This window comes from Ailuropoda melanoleuca, chromosome 11, assembly GCF_002007445.2.
Source record: "Ailuropoda melanoleuca isolate Jingjing chromosome 11, ASM200744v2, whole genome shotgun sequence".
Lineage (NCBI taxonomy): Eukaryota > Metazoa > Chordata > Mammalia > Carnivora > Ursidae > Ailuropoda > Ailuropoda melanoleuca.
This window is the reverse complement of record NC_048228.1, coordinates 90,493,065-90,512,792: the sequence shown is the minus strand read 5'-3', so window position 1 is coordinate 90,512,792 and position 19,728 is coordinate 90,493,065. Positions and strand designations below refer to the sequence as shown.

General features: G+C 46.1%; 1 protein-coding gene across 1 annotated transcript in view; it reads right to left on the bottom strand.

Annotated features, from left to right (window-relative positions):
* The window catches only part of SEL1L3 (SEL1L family member 3), a 104,947-nt gene that overhangs the window by 55,619 nt on the left and 29,600 nt on the right, over positions 1-19,728 (bottom strand). The window contains exons 6-9 of the mRNA XM_034671995.1: positions 19,198-19,256; positions 10,083-10,215; positions 8,294-8,426; positions 6,605-6,745 (exon numbers count right to left, since the gene is read on the bottom strand). Of these exons, the coding sequence (XP_034527886.1) occupies positions 6,605-6,745; positions 8,294-8,426; positions 10,083-10,215; positions 19,198-19,256 (466 nt within the window). The remainder of the gene's footprint in view (positions 1-6,604; positions 6,746-8,293; positions 8,427-10,082; positions 10,216-19,197; positions 19,257-19,728) is intronic.

The following is a 19,728-nucleotide window of genomic DNA, read 5'->3' as shown; positions in this document are numbered from 1 at the left end:
GAACACGTCCTGTGATTCTTCAGAGCAGGAACCACCAGTGGGGACAGGTGCATTTTACACAAGGTTAGCACATCCGCTGTCAACATTTGAGAAGCCTCCCTCCTCCGCAACCCCTGGCACTTGGCAGAGTTCTGTGTGGGCTGGAGCAGTCTTTTCATTATGGTTGCCCTGGGGCCCAGCACAATGCTAGAGGGATCCAGTCCATGGGTGCCAACCTGGGTTTGCACGAACCTTGGGGCTGTTTTATACCCGGGCACCTGTCTACTTCAGCAACTAGATAACAGACGTATGAAAGTGAGAAGCATGAGGGCTATATTTTGGGAATTCTTTTGTAATGGGTGTGCCTACGAAGGATTTAGGCTACTTTTGTTGATGGGGAGGAGCTGGATAACAGCTTGCTGGCCGACCTGGGAGAGAGAACTATGTTTGCAGAGGGGTCTCAGAGCCAGGACAGCAGCTCCGAAGAGAGAACAGACTGAAGAAATGTGCAAGAAGTGAGAAAAATGTAGAAAGAAGGCAAATAAGCCCATAGACCTCGATCCATCTGGATTGGCGTCATGGCTTGGCCAGCGTAGACCTTGAACCCGTCTCCCGGTAGTCAAATTCTTCCTTCCTTCAGTGACACACTGACCCAACAAAGACATTTTTTGTACTGAAAATGATATCGCTTACTCATTTGGAGTGCATTCAGTTACTCAACAAATACTTACTGAGGGACTTCAAAGAAAACATAGATCCCATTCCTGTCTTTGAAGACTTATAAGCTCCACTGTGGAATCAGGGAAATCCACAATTTGATGCAGTAGGACAGATCCTGTGAAGAGGAAACCCGCAAAATGGCAAGGGGAGGGGGGAGAAAAAGCCATCTGCCTGGTGACAGAAAAAAGGTTGCGGGAGGGGGCAGTATTTGAGTTGGGACTTCAAGACTATTTGTAGGCCAGCTGAGGAGTGAGGGTGGATGAAGTATGCTCTTGGAGGGGAATGGTACAGAAACGTGCTGTGTACGGTCATCTAGAAGAAGGATCGATAACTAAGCACCTAACATATGGCCAGCACCACTGCAGACCCCGTGGACAACTGGAAGTGTAAGTGGGTTACTTACTATATTTCTTGTGCTCCCCTCAACAAGCTTGCAATTGCGCGAGTGATAGAGACACAAACAGGATCCAATAGCTATAACTCAAGGTAGAGTGAGATGAGCTCTATTCAGGCTGCCCTATCCCTTAGAGCCATACGGCGCCTCTCTGTCCAGGAAGCTCTTCCATAGCATTATGTCACTTAGGAGAGCATCATTCTTAATTGCCATTAAACTAAACTGCCCCAGTACATAAATTACAAACATAAAATATATCTCACACCCACGAGGGTGGCTACTTCTCAAAAAAACCAGAAAATAACACATGTTGGCAAGGATGTAGAGAAATGGGAACCCTTGTGCGCTGTTGGTGGGAACGTAAAATGGTGTAGCCACTACGAAAAAGAGTATGAAGTCTCTTTAAAAAATGAAACACAGGGGGCGCCTGGGTGGCTCAGTCGGTAAGTGTTTGCCTTCGGCTCAGGGCGTGATCCCGGCGTTCTGGGATCGAGCCCCACATCAGGCTCCTCCACTGGGAGCCTACTTCTTCCTCTCCCACTCCCCTTGCTTGTGTTCCCTCTCTCGCTGCTGTCTCTCTCTCTCTCTCTGTCAAGTAAATAAATAAAATCTTTGAAAAAAAAAATGAAACACAGGATTACCATATGATCCAGTAATCCCACCTCTGAGTCTATACCCAAAGGAATTGAAAGCTGAGTCTGGAAGAGGTAATTGCATACCCACAATCATAGCAGCTCTATTCACAATAGCCGACATGTGGAAGCAACCCAAGTAAGTATCCATGGACAGATAAACAAAATGTGGTATATACATATGATGGAATGTTGTTCAGTCTTAAAAAGGAAGGAGGTTCCGACACATGCCACAACAATCTTGAGGACATGATGCTGAGTGAAATAAGCCAGTCACAAAAAGACCGCTACTGTATGATTCCACGTCTATGAGGTATCTGGAATAGGCAAGTTCATGGAGACAGAAAGTAGAATAGTGGTTAGCACGATCTGTGGCGAGGGGAAATGGGGAGCTGTTGTTAAATGGGTACAGTTTCAGTTTTACAAGGTGAGAAAGTTCTAGAGATCTGTGCAACAATGTGGATACACTTAATACTACTGAAGAGTATACCGTTATGATGGAGAATTTTATATTACATGTATTTTTACCACAGAAAATATTTTCAAATACCATCCTTACAGAGTGAGGGTACAAATAGTTGGTGAATTTCTTTTGCAGTCGGAAAATACAGCTCAGACTTTCGGGAACAATGGAGAGGTGGTCGCTAGGTGGACTGCAGGGAACGCTGTCATCCCTACTGGCTGTGGATGAAGCCAATGCTTCCGATTGTCCACCCCCTGCAATGTTCTCATCACTCCTTTAAAGTGTGTTGTTGGCTTAGCAAGAGAGCAGAGATCCGCCTGAAATCACCCAGTGTGGGGACACAACACTCTGAGGTCTGAGACATGCTCGTGTAATGGCCTGGAAGCAGAGTGAGCCGTGTGCGGGCAGACAGGCTGCCAAGAGAAAAACCGACTCTGTCGCAGAGAACCAGAAATCACACGCCACTGTCTTAAGTAGCCTTCTTCTTTCCAAATGCCAGGAGAAAAAATAATTCCACAAATTAATTCCCATGGTAGGAACAATGGGAGCTGACGTTTTTCTTTCTATTTACCCAAAAAAACTCTCGTTCAAAACATGGCCCCATTTTTGTTCTATGCTGGCTCGTGGAGGCACTTGGTCAACATCTGTTGAGTGAACAAATGGATGGAAGGTCATGACGTGAGCAACCGAAGAAGTTTCTCACACAGTTAAATCCCTTGTCTCTTTTCCAGCACCATTGAGCTCCCCCAGCCAGAATTCCAAGCACCGAACATTTGATACTTGACTCCATTCCCAGAGCTTGTCTCAGATGTGAAAAATGTAATATGATGACGATGTTCTAATAAAGTCTACTAGGCAACAGGAAGGGACAGCTCAGGGCAACAGCAGAAAATAGAATGTAGACATAGTTCTTATTAACTAGAATTGTCCAAAGCGCTCCAAAGCCAGCTAGACGCTTGCGGCAAGATGAACTTGGAAGGAACCAGGAATGGATCTATTAGCCACCCTGGTCTACGACCATTCTTTTTATAGGAGACCCGAGTAAAGATACATTTTAAAAAATGCAAACTTGTTTTCTTCACCTCCATTTACAAAGTCAGATTTTCTGCATTTCGCTCAGCCTTGTTAGAAACTGAACACAATGTACAACAGCAGTGTCTCTCCAGGGTGAGCCGGAGACACTGTGATAGCCCCAAGCAAGGGCAGAGTGCCAGGTGGAGAGATGAATTTTAATGAGGTGTGAGCCGACCTCTGCAGAAGGCTCCCGGTCCTTACGGACAGGACAGCGTAACCTAGAAAAACAGGAGCTGAGGGCAGAATGCAGGCTTGACGTTCGTTCCGGAGACTCGCCCACCCTTCCTGCCCTCTCTCCCTGCCTGCTCCTGGGCTGCAGCAAACGGGAGGGAGCGAAGGAATGCGGGTGGCTGGGTGTCCGAGGGAGGCAGAGGCCGTGGTGGCAAATACGGCCCCTCGGGAGACACTCCCTGGCGCTGTTCTAAGCACACTTGGCACCAGAAGGACTCGACGGGCTGATTCGGCACCAGCAATGGGCCGCCAAGTGGCAAATCTGGCTTTGGGGCTCCCTTTCTCACCACAGATGGAGCCCCTGGAGCCCTACCAGGGGTTAGCAGAACATGCTAGGTGCCGCAGTGTGACGGCTCCCCGGCCCCACAGCCCGGGACATCGTGAGAGACAGGGTTCATGACTCGGGTTTTTAATGAGAATCCATTTCCAGGTCTCCATGGAGAAAAAAAAACACAAAACAAAACAATTCTAAATTCTTATAAACAAGACTTCTGAGCTATAAAAATAACATGAAAACATTCTTATTGAGAGTATTTACTTTAAAAAGAATGTGTCGTGAAAATGATTCACTCCTGTTCCCAGTCAGTAAAACTATATTTAAATATGATCAGAAATCTCATACAGCCAATTCTGACGTGCATGTGGCCTCAACGCATGGAGCCTAACCTATCCAGCACGCACGTCCAGCACGCCCAGCGGAAACTGAGGGACTGTCTCTGTCTGGTGGTGACAGCCGTAACACTTACACAGCAGTGGTTTTCAATGTCCGGAGATATGGCCTCCTTGGGGACAGCTGGCAAACTCTGGAGACCTCACACCTCGAGAGGGGGGTCACGGGAAGGGAGAGAGTGCTACTAGTATCTAGCAAGTTGAGGCCGGAAATGTAGCGAAACACTTCACAACGCACAAGACCAAGTTCCCCTCCGGCCCCCCAACAAGGAAGTATCCAGTCCAAGATGTCACTAGAGCCGAGGTTGAGAAACACTGCTTGGACTGAGCTTCCTGTAGGCCGATTCTGTTCCAACTATTTTATATGCATCAGTTCATTTATCCCAACGCTAGGAGAGTGGTACCATTATCGTTCCCATCGCACAGACGAGGAAACAGGCGCAGGGAAATGGACTAACTTGCCCAGGACCACACGGCTAGTAAGGGCTAAGCTAAAATTGGAGACAGGCCGCCAGGCGGCAGAGACTATGCCGTCACCCGATTCCACACGCCTCCTGCTCCTTGTCCTCCTTGCCCGCATCCAAGCAATCCACACATCCTTGAGACCCAGCCTCTTGACACCCTTTAGCTCTGTCCCCACCACCGTGTCCCATTCAGGCTTGCATCCTTGGCCTGGACCACGGACAGCCAAGGACTCACTGCTTTCCACACACACCCCTCCATTCGCCTCCCCCAACTCCCACTGCAGCCAGAGTAACCTCGAAACCCAAATCTGATCATACCTCTACCTGCTGCCTAAAACCCATCAACAGGCCCCTGTCACCTAGAAGGTGAAGCCCAAACTCTTAGGATGCCGTCGGAACTGTAGTCAGAATCATACCCTCCAGGCCTTCCTCTGTTTCCCAAACCTCTTGCACATCATTTCAAAGGCGATGCTTTTCCCATCTCTCTGCCTCTACTCTGCCTCTGATACTCAGATACCCTGATCATCTGGCAAACACCTACTGACCCTTCAAGAATCAATCCCACTGTCACCTCTTCCAGGAAGCCTTCCCTGACCACTCCCTTCCTTGTGAGTCTACCACTTAACTCCCACCACTTTTATTAAAAATGCATCACCAGGGGCACCTCGGTGGCCCAGTCGGTTGAGCAATCAACTCTTGGTTTCGGCTCAGGTTGTGATCTCGGGGTCATGAGATTGAGCCCCGCGTCAGGCTCTGCATGCTCAGCACAGGGTATGCTTGAGATTCTTTCCCCCTTCTTCTCCCTCCCTCACTGTTCCTCCCTCCGCTCACACACACTCTCTCTCTCTTTCAAATAAATAAATAAATAAAATCTTTAAAAAAAAATGCATCACCATTTTTCTTTGTTTTCAAGTCTGTCCCTTAAGGGCAGAGACCTCGTGTTATTTTATCTAGCCAAGCAACAGAACAGACACTGAGCAAGTGTCAAATGAACGAAAGAGGAAATACCTTGTATGGTTTGGATTCTTTCAGGCCAGAATGGACTCCCTTTGTCCTGCCTGCAGCAGGGAATCTCATTCTTAGGAAGTCCTTAGGCAAGGCAGAAGTCCGTTTCGGCACCGTCTGTCTTGACGCAAGGTTCTGGTTGGATGCCCAGGGGCACCATGGGTTGTCTCTCACCACTAAGACAGTTACCATCACCCTCTGCCCCCCCATCCCTTTCCCCAGGCTGAACACCTCCGGCTTCCCTCCTCTTCCTAACTGGCGTCATTTCAAGATCCCTCGTGGCCCTACACGGTGCACAGCATTACTAAGCCAAGCCAAGCAGTGATGGGGCTAAGCAGAAGCTGGCCACACTTGGGACGTATAGACAGATTCCCGAGATGCCGTTTACGGTGTGTACTTCACGTCGAGGATCTCAAGTTCAAGGGCCTAGGGGCCCAGGCAGGTAAGCTCCAGGAAAGAAGTAAGTGGGAAATGCTGGACTGGGGTGGGGGTGGGGGCGCTGTGGATAGACAGCACACACCGGGCCAGCTCTCACTTCCAGAACCGCTGCTAATGTAGGAAGGAGGCCGGGCGTTGCCAGATCTTTGGGGTTTTCAAGAAAAGCTAAACCTCTTCATTTTTAAGCAAGTGTTTGGATACCAGCAGCTAAGTTAAAAAAAAATTGACAATAATATACACGCCAAACCAACTGCCTTTGGTGGCCCGCTTTGGCGGCAAGCCATCATTTGTGGCCTTGGCTTTAAAAGAATGGCTGGAGTGATTCCTAAATTTGTTTTTGTATTTGGTGTCGGAAATGTGCACAGATAAGCTGGGAGTGGTGGGCATACAAGGGCAGGATTTAAATGTGAAGTTAACCTAGGACACTAGGGCGACAAATCACTTTGGGGCGTATGTCACCAACGAGGGTAAGCAGAACTAGAAAAGAGGGGGCCTTCCTAACCAGCGTCTAAAGGCGAGGCAAAGACACAATTACCTGTCCACAAGCCCATCTCCAGCAAGGCCTGGAACAAGCTGGGGTGCCGGTCTTTCAGCTCCTTCTCCCAGGGGAAGGCTCTGCACGTGGAGGGTCTCCCGTACCTGAGCTTCAGGTCCAGGTAGGAGTTCCGGAGGTCACCTACAGGCAAGGGAAGCACAAGAGAGCCCTCCCCTTAGGACACGGAAGGTCTCATCCTTCTAAATCCCTCCTCCCTAAGAGGAACTAGAAATAAGAGGCCAAACTTAATGTTACTGGATGTTGGTTTGGGTCCATTAGGGATTTGAAATTGGCTACGACGCCTCTGCCCCGAGGTCGCACGTTCAAAGCCACGTCCAAGGGAAATGTGCCAAAGTTGCTGATGGCTGTTGAATAATTCTACAGAATGAGCAGCTGGCCTCGGACTGTTCCCCAGGAGGCCAATATCTAGGCCATTTTGTTGGCAGTGTGAGCTGAGGAGCAAAGCATAAGGACCCCCGGGGAGGCAAGGCAGGGGATGTTAGGAAAACGTTCCAGGGCCACCAAACAGATCAGCATGCGAGGATGGCCTTCCAACTCAGAGTCTCTCTCCTGAAATTACATCAGTTATCAAAATCGGTTTCTTTCCTGTTTGGGATATTACTATTCCTATATATCTTCCCCCTCTTCTGACAGCATCATATTTTCTGGATGAGTCAGCTGTACCCGCAGCAGCTGGGGACCAGCATTGCCTATTCTTAAATTAAATTGCAGAAGGGCTGCCTTTCCACACTTACCTATCACTGTGTCTCCTCGCATTCTGAGACCGTGGTCTGTGAACCCTACTGGACTGAGGAATGTTCCAGAGGCACCCATCCCTGCACAGCCTGGAATGGGGAAGTTCAGCTCTGGAGGGCGTGAGATGTGTGGGCAGGACTGCCATCGTCAGCTCGCTTTTGCGGATGGCAAAGGCCCCATAGGAATTTCTCTTCCAGAAGGACCATATGTGACTAACTCTAGTGCCGCCAGATCAAGCAAGAAGCTCCAAGCACGGAGACATTTATAAGCGCTAGAGCCAAGCAGGAATATTGGAAGACAGGCCAGGAACCAATTTTTATAATCAATGAACACCCTGTATGAGTGAAGGATCCCCGTGCAAACACGAGCAGGCCTGAAAGCAGTCTATTTGAAATTCATTCCTTCTGCTGGCTATTACCGGGGTCTTCCAGAAAGAATCAATTTCAAGGATTAAAACAATAAAACCGAGCCCCAAACAACAAAGTCACCGTTCAACATTTCTGAGAGCTAATATTCAGATATTAATGGTCCAAGACAAAAGTGCACCGATGGGGAAACATTTCTAATGATTAATTTATTTTCCATCTCACTTTTATTTTCTTAGACTGGCCTAAGATCCCATTATGGATGGGAAGAATGCAATGCAAGCTCAACACACTCTCATTTGTATTCTTACATGGAATCGCATGTGGTTGAGGCTAAGGGGCAGGTGTGGGCTCCTGTTGGCCGTTGGTCTGGGGAGCCCGGGTGGAACTTCCGCGGTCATCTGCCCCCATCTGTAGGGGGGCTCCAGGTCGTATTTGTTCTCGCTGCTCGGGTCAGAGGTATTCTATTTTACCCGTGTTAGACAGAAGCCAAACATGCTGACACAAATCCGCAAATACGCGAGCTAAACCTTGCCCCGCTGTCCTCACAAGGCCCCCGAGCACTTACATGCTTCTTGGCGGCCGCCCCCTTGCGGTACGGTGGCTGTGTACACGGACAGGATTTCCTGGACCTCAGCGCACCTTTCATAATATAATTTGAGCTGTTCAGCAAGTTGCTTCTCAAGGAAGGGATTAACAATCTACGAGAAGGCAAGAACATCGAATGAACAACAGTTATCAAGCTCCCATCGATACCTCTGAGGCCGTGTTCCGGTTGTTGATTTCCTTCTCCCGTTGGTTTCACCAGATGGCTTGCCGGCACACAGACCCTGCAACAGAGGGTCTAACTCAAGGGCACACCAGCTCCGTCCCGTTCCCTCTCGCTTCTTTCTGTGGCACCTTCTCCTCTGCAATGTCGGGATTTCCCAGAGACCAGGCCTCCACCCACTTCTTTCCCCTCGCTGCGTGCTGGTCCTACACAATCCCGTTCCTCTCTCCTTCGGTCCCCAAGGGATGCCAGGTCTCCCCGCGCTGTGCCACTCCCTGCGAACCCTTCTCCCACTTTCGTCTGCTTGGCAGGCTCCCCCTTGACCTTCAAGAGTCAGGTCCAAGGTCATTGCTTCAGGACGGCTTCCCTAACAGCCCCCCCCCCCGCCACGTGTGCGAGCACTCGAATGTTCCCACCGCAGTGACCCAAAACACTCGCAGGTGAATTAGAGCATGGACCGTGTGCTTTCATAACTTCGGTGTTTAAGACCCAGATGGGGAGCTTCTCAAAAACAGAGGCCTTGTTTCAACTCACTGGTTTTCAAAATGCAGGCTGTGACCCATTAGAGGGTCATGAAATTATTTCAGCAGGTTGTAACCAGCAGTGATTTTTTTTTTTTTTTTTATAAATAGAACACAAAATAGAGTGCATCTAACACGGGAAGGGCATGTATTCTTAGTAAAATCTTTGTTTCGGTTTTATAATTTATACGTATAGATAATACACACATGTATGTGTATGCGTGTGCATGTATGTGTCTACTCACATGACATAGATTTCTGCCTTCCTTTTTTTCTTTTATTACATAGATTTCTTATGTGAATGACCATCGAAAAAAAGTTGGAGAGCTGCATTTTTCTTCCTTTACCTTGCCTAACGACTCCTGCTTTCCCCAGAACAAAGCCCACAGGGTCATGGGAACGCATTAAGGTTCCTTGTTCAGGTAGCTGGTGATCTCCTTACCAAGGCAGAAAAAGACACGTCTGTAAAGGTGGGCAGTCCCCGTCTCCCTGCACCAGCCCCGCGGGAGCTGGCCTGGAGAGCTGGACAAGCCCATCTGTGGGTGGGCTTTTGAGGCGAGGGCCACAGTATAATAGGTTCGGTCTTCCACTTCCAATGTCTACAAGTACAGCCAACCCACCCCGGTGGGAGCCCAAGGCCCACGTGTGCAAGGAGAGCAGCAAACGGAACCAAAATTTTAATTTGCTAGAGTGTCTCCTCTTCTGAAACGTTAAATAATAGCACATAAAAGAAGCTCTACCAAATAACTAAGATTCTCTCCTTTCATTAGCTTAATCACTGGATAGGCAACAGCCTGATAAAAATCTCCTCTACAATTAAGCTAGTAGTTATTAAAACAGGGGAAGTAAATGGTTTCCATTTTATGAGTACTAAATGAACCAAACCTTAACAGAAATCTCTTATCGAGTTTGTTGGGGGAAAAGCCTCCATATTAATTATGTTTGATGACAGAGCCAATGCGAGGTCCAGCTTGGGTAAATCTTTTGTTTACGTGAGGTTCCACGTCCCACAGCCACACACCCATCATGCACGAACACCCAGAAACTTCTCGATGCTCGGGGCTCACCTGTTCAGGGCGCAGAGTGTGGAGACGATAGTACTTCAGGGGTCCAAAAAACCCTTCAATGCCGGCCACATACCTGCTCCCTCCAAGAATGAAGTATCCAGCAGTGTCATTATAATAGAAATCCTCCCTGAAGCTACAGAAGAGCAAAGAATTAAGAGAGCTCTTGGTCTGAACCAGATCCTTTAAAAAGAGACTCTTTCATTGACCCTCCTTGACTTACCACCCCCCTTCAAATTTCTTCACGCCCTTCACACTGAGTTCTAGCAGATGAGACCATGGTGGGGCCAGACACACTTGGGCTAGGACCCCCACTCTGCTGTTTACCAACTGCGTGACCTTGGACCTGTCCCTTACCTTCTCTGAGACTGTGTTTTCTCATTAGTAAATTAGTTCCTCAATAATTAGATTCTTAGGAGGATTAGTGAAATGTAAAGGCTTACGCCCAGCAGAGTGCTTGGCCCATTGTAAATACTCCCGTACCTGCCAGCTTTTGATATTGGTAAAATTGTTTGGAATTGGAATTCTTTGGAATTGCTAGTCTTAATTGGAAATGCTTTTGCTGTAAAAGGAAAAAAAAAAAAACCACCTTGTTGAATGGATAGAAGATGGCTGTGAAGAAAAACTAACAACATATCCTATTAGATAAGAACTGAGGGAAAATTCGGAGTGAGGAGGAAGAGGCCGAACGCCAGAGCTGAGCGCAGGTGATGTGCTAGAAATCCGCCTCGTCCTGAAAGACTTGAAGGAGCAGAAGGAAAATGGAGGGGGGAAAAAATGGGCTGGCATGAATAAAATACACCAGGATGTTTCCCGCTGCATTATTTATATTCACCAACGACTGGACGACCCCCGGCGTCTGGCAGGGAAGACTGGCCCGCAGCCATCCAACGGACCTTAAATGCGAGCCTTTTTTTTTTTTTAATATATAGCTTAAAAAAGGAAGAGGGCTTTGTGTACTGACCTGGAGAGATCGCTAATTCATGAAGTGAAACAAAGTAAAACAAAAGTGTGGAACAAAGAGCATATACATTTTATCCAAAATAGGGGAGAATGATACTTTTTCTGTATTTGCATTTTAAAAAACTCTGTTAAGTATATACTGCAAGACATTAATAATAGTATTTCCCCAGGGCGTGGGGGGTAGGGGATGGAGTGATTGGGGGCAGATCTAGAAGCAAGACATTTACCTGTGTATCTTCTCATATAACTTTGACCTTTTTAAACAGACGCATTTATTGCCTCTTTAAAAACTGAAATAGGATAGGGGAGCAAGCAGGGATCAGAGCCTACGTGGACAGCAGGTTGGGGGGAGGGGGTCAAGACAGGCATCAAGTGAGAAGCCAGGCAAAGAGGAAAGAGCCAGGGAAGGCAGAGGGCAGATGGAAGCAGACGGAAAGAAAACAAAATGTCAGGCAAGCCGCCAGGAGCCTGGCGGGCCTCAAGAGCAACGGGCCAGGGTGATGCCAACAGGGACGGAGCGAGATACCAGCAGTTAGAGCAGAGAAGCCAAGCGACCTGGGGTTATCTCAAGAGAGGGGATGTACTGACTGTTACCAAGGGGCCTGAACCCTAGCAGGTGCACCTGGCCGGAGAGGAAGACGAAAGGGAGAAGGAATGAGACTCTGACGACATCAACAGACGGCAACAGAAGTGAATGCTTCGAGATCAGCTTTACACGAACGCGGCTAAAATGGAAGAGGAGTGCTTCTCCTCCTGATATTTTTCTTTTCAGAATCTCAGGCTTGAAAGGCCATGAGAAGACGAGGGTCCTTCCCTTTTCCACGGGGACCACAAAGTTATTATCTCCGAGAGCTGTGAATTGATTTTGTTTTTCAAGACCGTAGAAAGATTTAACATTCCAGCCACCTTCACGACTAATACCTGGCACTTGAGGGATACAAAGGTCCTACAATAGAAGCTCTCTTAATGGAACTGGGCTCAACGGACTCACCAGCACACCTGCTGGCTATCCCGGCAACTTGCGGTTGCTCCCCCCCTGGAGGTTACTCTCCGGAGCCTTAGTCTTCTCATTGTTTATTTATTTATTTTTTCTTCATGTACAAAATTTATTTATTTATTTATTTTTATTTTTTTATTTTATTATATTATGTTAATCACCATACAGTACATCCCCAGATTCCGATGTAAAGTTTGATGCTTCATTAGTTGCGTATAACACCCAGTGCACCATGCAATACGTGCCCTCCTTACTACCCATCACCAGTCTATCCCATTCCCCCACCCCCTCCCCTCTGAAGTCTTCAGTTTGTTTCTCATAGTCCATAGTCTCTCATGTTTCATTCCCCCTTCTGATTACCCCCCTTTTCTTTATCCCTTTCTTCCCCTACCGATCATCCTAGTTCTTATGTTCCATAGATGAGAGAAATCATATGATAATTGTCTTTCTCTGCTTGACTTATTTCACTTAGCATTATCTCCTCCAGTGCCGTCCATGTTGCAGCAAATGTTGAGAATTCGTTCTTTCTGATAGCTGAGTAATATTCCATTGTATATATGGACCACAGCTTCTTAATCCAGTCATCTGTTGAAGGGCATCTCGGCTCCTTCCATGATTTGGCTATTGTGGACAATGCAGCTATGAACATTGGGGTGCATATGGCCCTTCTCTTTACTACGTCTGTATCTTTGGGGTAAACACCCAGTAGTGCAATGGCTGGGTCATAGGGTAGTTCAATTTTTAACTTTTTAAGGGACCTCCACACTGTTTTCCAGAGTGGCTGTACCAACTTGCATTCCCACCAACAATGTAGGAGGGATCCCCTTTCTCCACATCCTCTCCAACAATTGTTGTTTCTTGCCTTGTCTATCTTTGCCATTCTAACTGGCGTAAGGTGGTATCTCAGTGTGGTTTTGATTTGAATTTCCCTGATGGCTAATGATTTTGAACATTTTTTCATGTGTCTGTTAGCCATTTGTATGTCTTCATTGGAAAAGTGTCTGTTCATATCTTCTGCCCATTTTATGATTTGTTTATTTGTTTCTCGTGTATTGAGTTTGAGAAGTTCTTTGTAGATCTTGGATACCAGTCCTTTATCTGTGGTGTCCTTTGCAAATATATTCTCCCATTCCGTGGGCTGTCTCTTAGTTTTTTTGACTGTTTCCTTGGCTGTGCAGAAGCTCTTTATCCTGATAAAGTCCCATAAGTTCATTTTATCTTTTATTTCTCTTGCCTTTGGAGATGTGTCGTGAAAAAGGTTGCTCTGGCCGATGTCATAGAAGTTGTTGCCTATGTTCTCCTCTAGAATTTTGATGGATTCCTGTCTCACATTGAGGTCTTTCATCCATTTGGAGTTTATTTTTGTGTATGGTGTGAGAGAGTGGTCAAGTTTCATTCTTTTGCATGTAGCTGTCCAATTTTCCCAGCACCATTTATTGAAGAGACTGTCTTTTTTCCACCGGATGTTTTTTCCTGCTTTATCAAAGATTAGTTGCCCAAAGAGCCGAGGGTCCATTTCTGGGTTCTCTATTCTGTTCCATTGGTCCATGTGTCTGTTTTTGTGCCAGTACCATGCTGTCTTTGTGATCACAGCTTTGTAGTACAGCTCGAAATCCGGCATTGTGATGCCCCCAGCTTTGTTTTTCCTTTTCAACAGTTCCTTGGAGATTCTGGGCCTTTTCTGGTTCCATACAAATTTAAGGACTATTTGTTCCAGTTCTTTGAAAAATGTCCTCGGTATTTTGATCGGGATAGCATTGAAAGTGTAGATTGCTCTGGGTAGTATGGACATTTTAACTATGTTAATTCTTCCAATCCATGAGCATGGAATATTTTTCCATCTTTTTATGTCTTCCTCAATATCTTTCAAAAGTGATCTATAGTTTCTAGGATATAGGTCCTTTACGTCTCTGGTTAAGTTAATTCCGGTAACGTATGGTTTTTGGTGCTATTGTAAATGGGATGGATTCCCTAATTTCTCTTTCTTCAGTCTCGTTGTTTAAATAGAGATAATCACAGTACCTACCTACCGGCTTGTGGTGAGGATTAAATAAGCAAATATTTAAACAGAGCATTTTGAACAGTGCCTGGCACATAGTTGGCACCATAACCATTAACTACGGTTATAATTATTAATCCAATCCGCTGTTGGACTTTTGCTGCCATCTTAGTAGGAGTGTGTGCTTAGTGAGACTAAGTGCCTGTTCCCAAGCCTGATGGTGCCAATTGTATGGTCATTGTAATTATACAATTCAATGAACTATTACGTCATTCAATAAAATATGGATCGGGAAGAAAGCGTTGTTCACTCTCTAACAATTAAGTTGAATATTTTGGGGTTGACTCAGAAAAGAATGGTTGATTAAAAAGTGTGGAATTAGAACAACTGTAAAAGATTAGAAAAAAATGGAAGGACTCTAGATGTATCTTGGCTTTAATAGTTTCACAAGTCTTTGTTTTCTTTCCATTTGTAAGAAACAGGAACTGGGTGCCGTTTATGCACGAAAGACCGCAGGGAATTCCAATCAGTAGATTCGTAACAAAGGAAAGGCCCTATCTGGAAAGATTGGTGGATGAAGGTACATTTCTGTTTTTTAATTAAAATAAAATGTTTATGGTAAGTATCTTTTTAAATTGATCTTTGTTTTAACTGAATTTTTCAACTGATCAGTAATTTACTTGGTCCCTATGGTACTGGATTGTAATTTTGGTTTTTTTTTTTTAAATCATTATCATAATATAACTTTGACACTGTGGTTTATAAGAAATATATATTTGGGGGCACATGGGTGGCTTGGTTGGTTAAGCGTCCGACTCTTAATTTTGGCTCAGGTCATGATCTTGGGGTTGTGAGATTGAGCCCTGCATCGGGCTCTGCTCTCAGTGTGGAGCCTGCTTCAGATTCTCTCTCTCTCTCTCTGCCCCTCCCCCCTCATGCACAAGCACACGCTCCCTCTCTCTCTAAAATAAATAAATCTTAAAAAAAAAAAAAAAGAAATGTGTATTTGGTCTTTGTCCACAGTTCCTGGCTCACAATACTCCCCAAATCCCTGGGATCTCCTAAGTGTTGGAAGTGGTAAACATGTCTTTGGTTGTATCAAAGAAGGTGACTCCACCCAAAGGCAGAGGCTGGTTCCCAGGTGGACCAACCATGTGACTAGAGGATTGAAACTTTTAGTTCCACCCCTCCAACTTCCAGGGGGGGGTAAAGGGCTGCAGGTTGAATGAGCCAATGGCCAACGTCTTAGTCAACCATGACTATGTAATGAGGCCTCCATAAAAACCCTAAAGGGCTGGGTGAGAGCCTCAAGGTTGGTGACCACATGGAGGCTAGGGACAGTCGCACACCCGGAGAGGGTGTGGAAGCTCTGTGCCCCATGTATCTCTTCACCTGGTTGTTGATTAGTATCCTGTATCAGATCCTTTAATACATGGGTGAATATAAGTAAGTACTTCCTTGAGTTCTGGGAGCTGCTCTACCAAATCAAATGAACCTAAGGAGGAGGTCATTGGAACCTCCAGTCTCCAGTCTGGGGCTTGGAACTGGTCCTGTAGGACTGACCCTTCCCCTGTGGCATCTGATGCTATCTCTGGGTGGACAGTGTTGGAGTTGAGTTGAATTCTTGGACATCCTGCTGGTGTCTCAGAATTGCTTGGTGTAGATAGGAGGAAGCCCTCCCCCGTCTTGGAATTGGGTCTGGGGACCCAAAAGGAGCAGCTAAATAGGAAATCTCTCCAGCCTGCTCTCAATCCACCTCAGAGCGTCTACATTTTTCTCCTCTAAAATCCTCCATGGTTGCACAAAGATTGCAAACGCTTCCTTGTACTCTGCGTGCCCTGTTTGATGGTCATCAATTTCACAGACATAAAAGCTGAGCTACACAGTTCCAAAGCCCAGGCCATCCCTTTTGGAAACCTTAGACACGCTGGCAGACTATCTTTACTCTTATCTGGACATAGGGGACCGCCTAGGTTTATTACTGCAGAGCTCCGGCAGCCCGAACGAATCTCCGAAATTGTTAAATAAAGCTCACTCAGAATTAGAAAACAGCTCCAGCTCGACGGTCCTTTAGTTGGGGAACTTAGAGCTTCAAATTAGTTGTCCCTCTCCCCCCTCAGAGTAATTATCATCTTCAATGTCACTTCCGTGGGACCTGCTATAAATTCTGACCCCTGGAGTATCCTCCAAAACCACCCTATTCTATTCCTTTCCAGAATTCACCACTATTTGTAATTTTATATTTACTTATGAATTTATTTAAGATTTGTCTCTTCCACTAGCCTTTTTTTTTAGCTCCTTGAAGGTAGGGACTGACCGTATTCTTTTCGTTCATCATTTTACTCCCAGAGTCCGGCACCATGTCACGTACGTGGCAGAGGTGTTGGGTGAATGAGTGTATACTGGATGAATGAATGAAGGATAAACACAGTACAGGCCTGAAGTTGTTACCTGTCACTGGTGTCACCAACAGCCTCTCACTTGCGTGGAGCACTGCACTTCTGAGCACTTAATTACTGATCTTTCCACACCACCTTGGTGGGGCAGCAGCTGTCCTTATGTTTACATGACAAGAAAGAGTAAAAAGGAACGCCTATAACCATCTGAAATATCCGATGTTTAGTTCACTGGTTTGGCTCACTCTAGAATCTCTCTGATGGGTCAGATTCCAAATATCTAACCACAGGAATCCCAGGTAGGCCCGACGTTAAATCTTCAGTTCTTCCGTTGATGGGTGAGGTCTGAGGAGTATAGGAAGGGCAGCTGAGGCCGTGGCTGGGGACACTCCCGGGTCTGAGGACTGCCCCTATTACCAGGTGAAGGATCATTTCAATGGTTTAAGTGGAATGTTGAATTGGTCTGTACCTGAAAATAGGTCCTCCTCTCCGGAATCTTATATGATCACACGGATTCTCATTTACTTAAAACTTTCAATTTTTGTTCATTTCGATATTCTTTACATTAATTTTTATTTCTTACAATATTATATTAAATGTCACTTACCATGATCACTGTTAGGAGTTCAATCGTGTCACTCCCCCCACCCCAGATTCATAGATTGAAGTCTGAACCCCCAGACTCTCGGAATGTGACCTTATTTGGAAAGAGGGCCACAGCAGGTGTAATTCGATGAGATGAGGCCATACGAGCAGAATGGGCACTTAATCCAGGATGACTGGTGTCCTTACAGAAGGGGAAATATGAAGGACACACACACACACAGTCATAGGGAAAATGCTGCGAAGTTTGGGGCCCTGCCACCACAGCCCCAGGGGCTGTCAGAAGCTGGAGAGAGGCCTGGCAGGCTCAGAGCCTAGATCAGCTCTTTTCCCAGACCCTTCAGAGAGAGCACGGCCCTGCTGACACTGGATCTTGGACCCCTAGCTCCTAGAAATGTAAGACAATAATTTTCAGTTGTTTAAGCCACTCAGCTCGTGGTGCTTTTTTCCAGCAACCCTAGCAAACGAATACAATTACTGAGTTTTTTTGGCACCTCCTTAAATTTTATGTGGAAGGCATATGTCTCTCTCCCCACATCCCGGGCCCAGGCCTGGATCACCCTGTGATCTCTCCATCCACAATTCACTCGTGCCAGCATCTAGGTCACTGGGATGTACAGTGAAAGGAAGCCCTTGCACAGAGAATGAAACAGAGCCTATGAAATCAATCTTTCGACAAAAACGTCCTGGGGTTGGGGGTGGGAGTCAGGAGAAAAAGAAGGTATTATTTCAGACTTCACATCCCAAAATGCAAACCCTCGATTTCTGGGGCCCGCTGTGCAGAGTGGGGCACCAGATGAGGCTCTGGAAGGAGCCACACATCATCGGTTTCTCCAAAGCGAACTCCCAGGCCTCTCCTCTTCCTGAACTCTGTTCTACAACAAAACTCATGTCCATTGAACTCTCTCTGACCGGGCGAAGTCCACGTGGCCCCCTTTCACACTTCCCCTCTGTTCTCAGGCCTCAGCCCCTCTGTTCCCATACAGCTGTCAATGTGGCCCCTGACCTTCTCCTCGCAGGCTTAAGAATAACACCTCTTTAGCCGTTCCTTGTAACTGGAATCCTTGAATCTGGCCATGAAAATAAGAATTGTTCTATGTACCCAGAGCCTGAAAGCCATCAGTTTGACTTAAATGTAAACTGGAATGGCCGGGCGGAGGGGGGGGGACGACAGGGTGTATGCCCCCCTCCGTTCCCTCATCTCTACCTTTCCCATGTTCCTTTCTTCAATAATTGGTTTCCAAGAAAATCTGGATTGTGTGAGGAGTCTGAGTGAACGGGCCTGTTCGGAGAGACAGCTTCCTGCTTGCTGTAGTGAAGTAACTACAGTGGGGAGGCAGGAGCCCCCTGCCCCCAGCCTAAGTGCCTGCTACATTGTTTTAAATTATCCAGACAAAGCTGGTACGTGTGTATTATACATGCATACATAAATTATATATACATGTTATAAAAGCTGGTAGTTTTTGTTTCTGTGTTTTACACTTACTCTTAAGCATTTGATTGTGTATGTATATACATATATAGTCTAGCCATGTTGAGGGATCCTGATTCCCAAAGGTGGCTGCCCCATGGTTCTGCCACTAGAAACCCCGCTATTAGACAGGGGTGTGAGAGCAAATGTAAAAATTATGAAACGCAAGGCAAAGGACCCAATTCTCAATGTTGTAACTCTCGTGGAGAATGGTTACTTGAGGATGAAAAGTTACACCAATATCAATAGTCGCACGCATTTCAAATTTAGATTATGAACATAAATAGGAAGACTGTCTGCTTTTATGTTTTATACTAGGCCAAAGTTACCCACCATTCTCAATAAGCAACATTAATACATTGATTTATTTTTCAGAATCCTTCATAGAAGATTATTTTCAAAGAAAATGAATTATCAAGTGCCATGAAAGGAAGAATTTACAATGAGATCTGGAGAGAGGAATAGTTTCTCTTGCTTAGAAAAAAAAAATGTTGTGGGGGAAGAGAGGGGAGTTTGCAGATGGAAAAAAAAAGTGCAAAGACTGGGCTATAGGGCAGATGAGACACAGCGAACACTCGGAAGCAGAATAAGGAGGTGTGGGAAGGACATTAGGGCTGTGGGCTAACGTATGACGATTTCTTAATCCTTATCCAACATCATGTTGAGTAAGAAGAAAATAGTACACTTACCTAATGGTCTGATTATGGTAGCTTTTCAAGTCCTGTCCAGTGCTGGTAGTAACTACGATCTGTGTTGGGAGAAATACACAAGATCAGTTCTGCCCCAACACCTCACATCATAAATACAGTCCTGGGTATAAATTACTCGTAAAATGGGCTGCATAGTCTCTCACCTGATCCATTTCTTTCTTTCTTTTTTTTTTTTTTTTTAGAGATTTTATTTATTTATTTGACAGAGAGAGAGACAGCCAGAGAGAGAGGGAACACAAGCAGGGGGAGTGGGAGAGGAAGAAGCAGGCTCCCAGAGGAGGAGCCTGATGTGGGGCTTGATCCCATGACACCGGGATCATGCCCTAAGCCGAAGGCAGACGCTTAACGACTGAGCCACCCAGGCACCCCTCACCTGATCCATTTCTGCAGAAATAAAATGAATACTTTACTAGCCTTGTGTATATTTTAAGAGTTAAGAAATTTAATTTCTCCAAATGACTTCACATGTAACCATATCCATCATGCAATTTCCCCCCAGTGGAGTTCAGA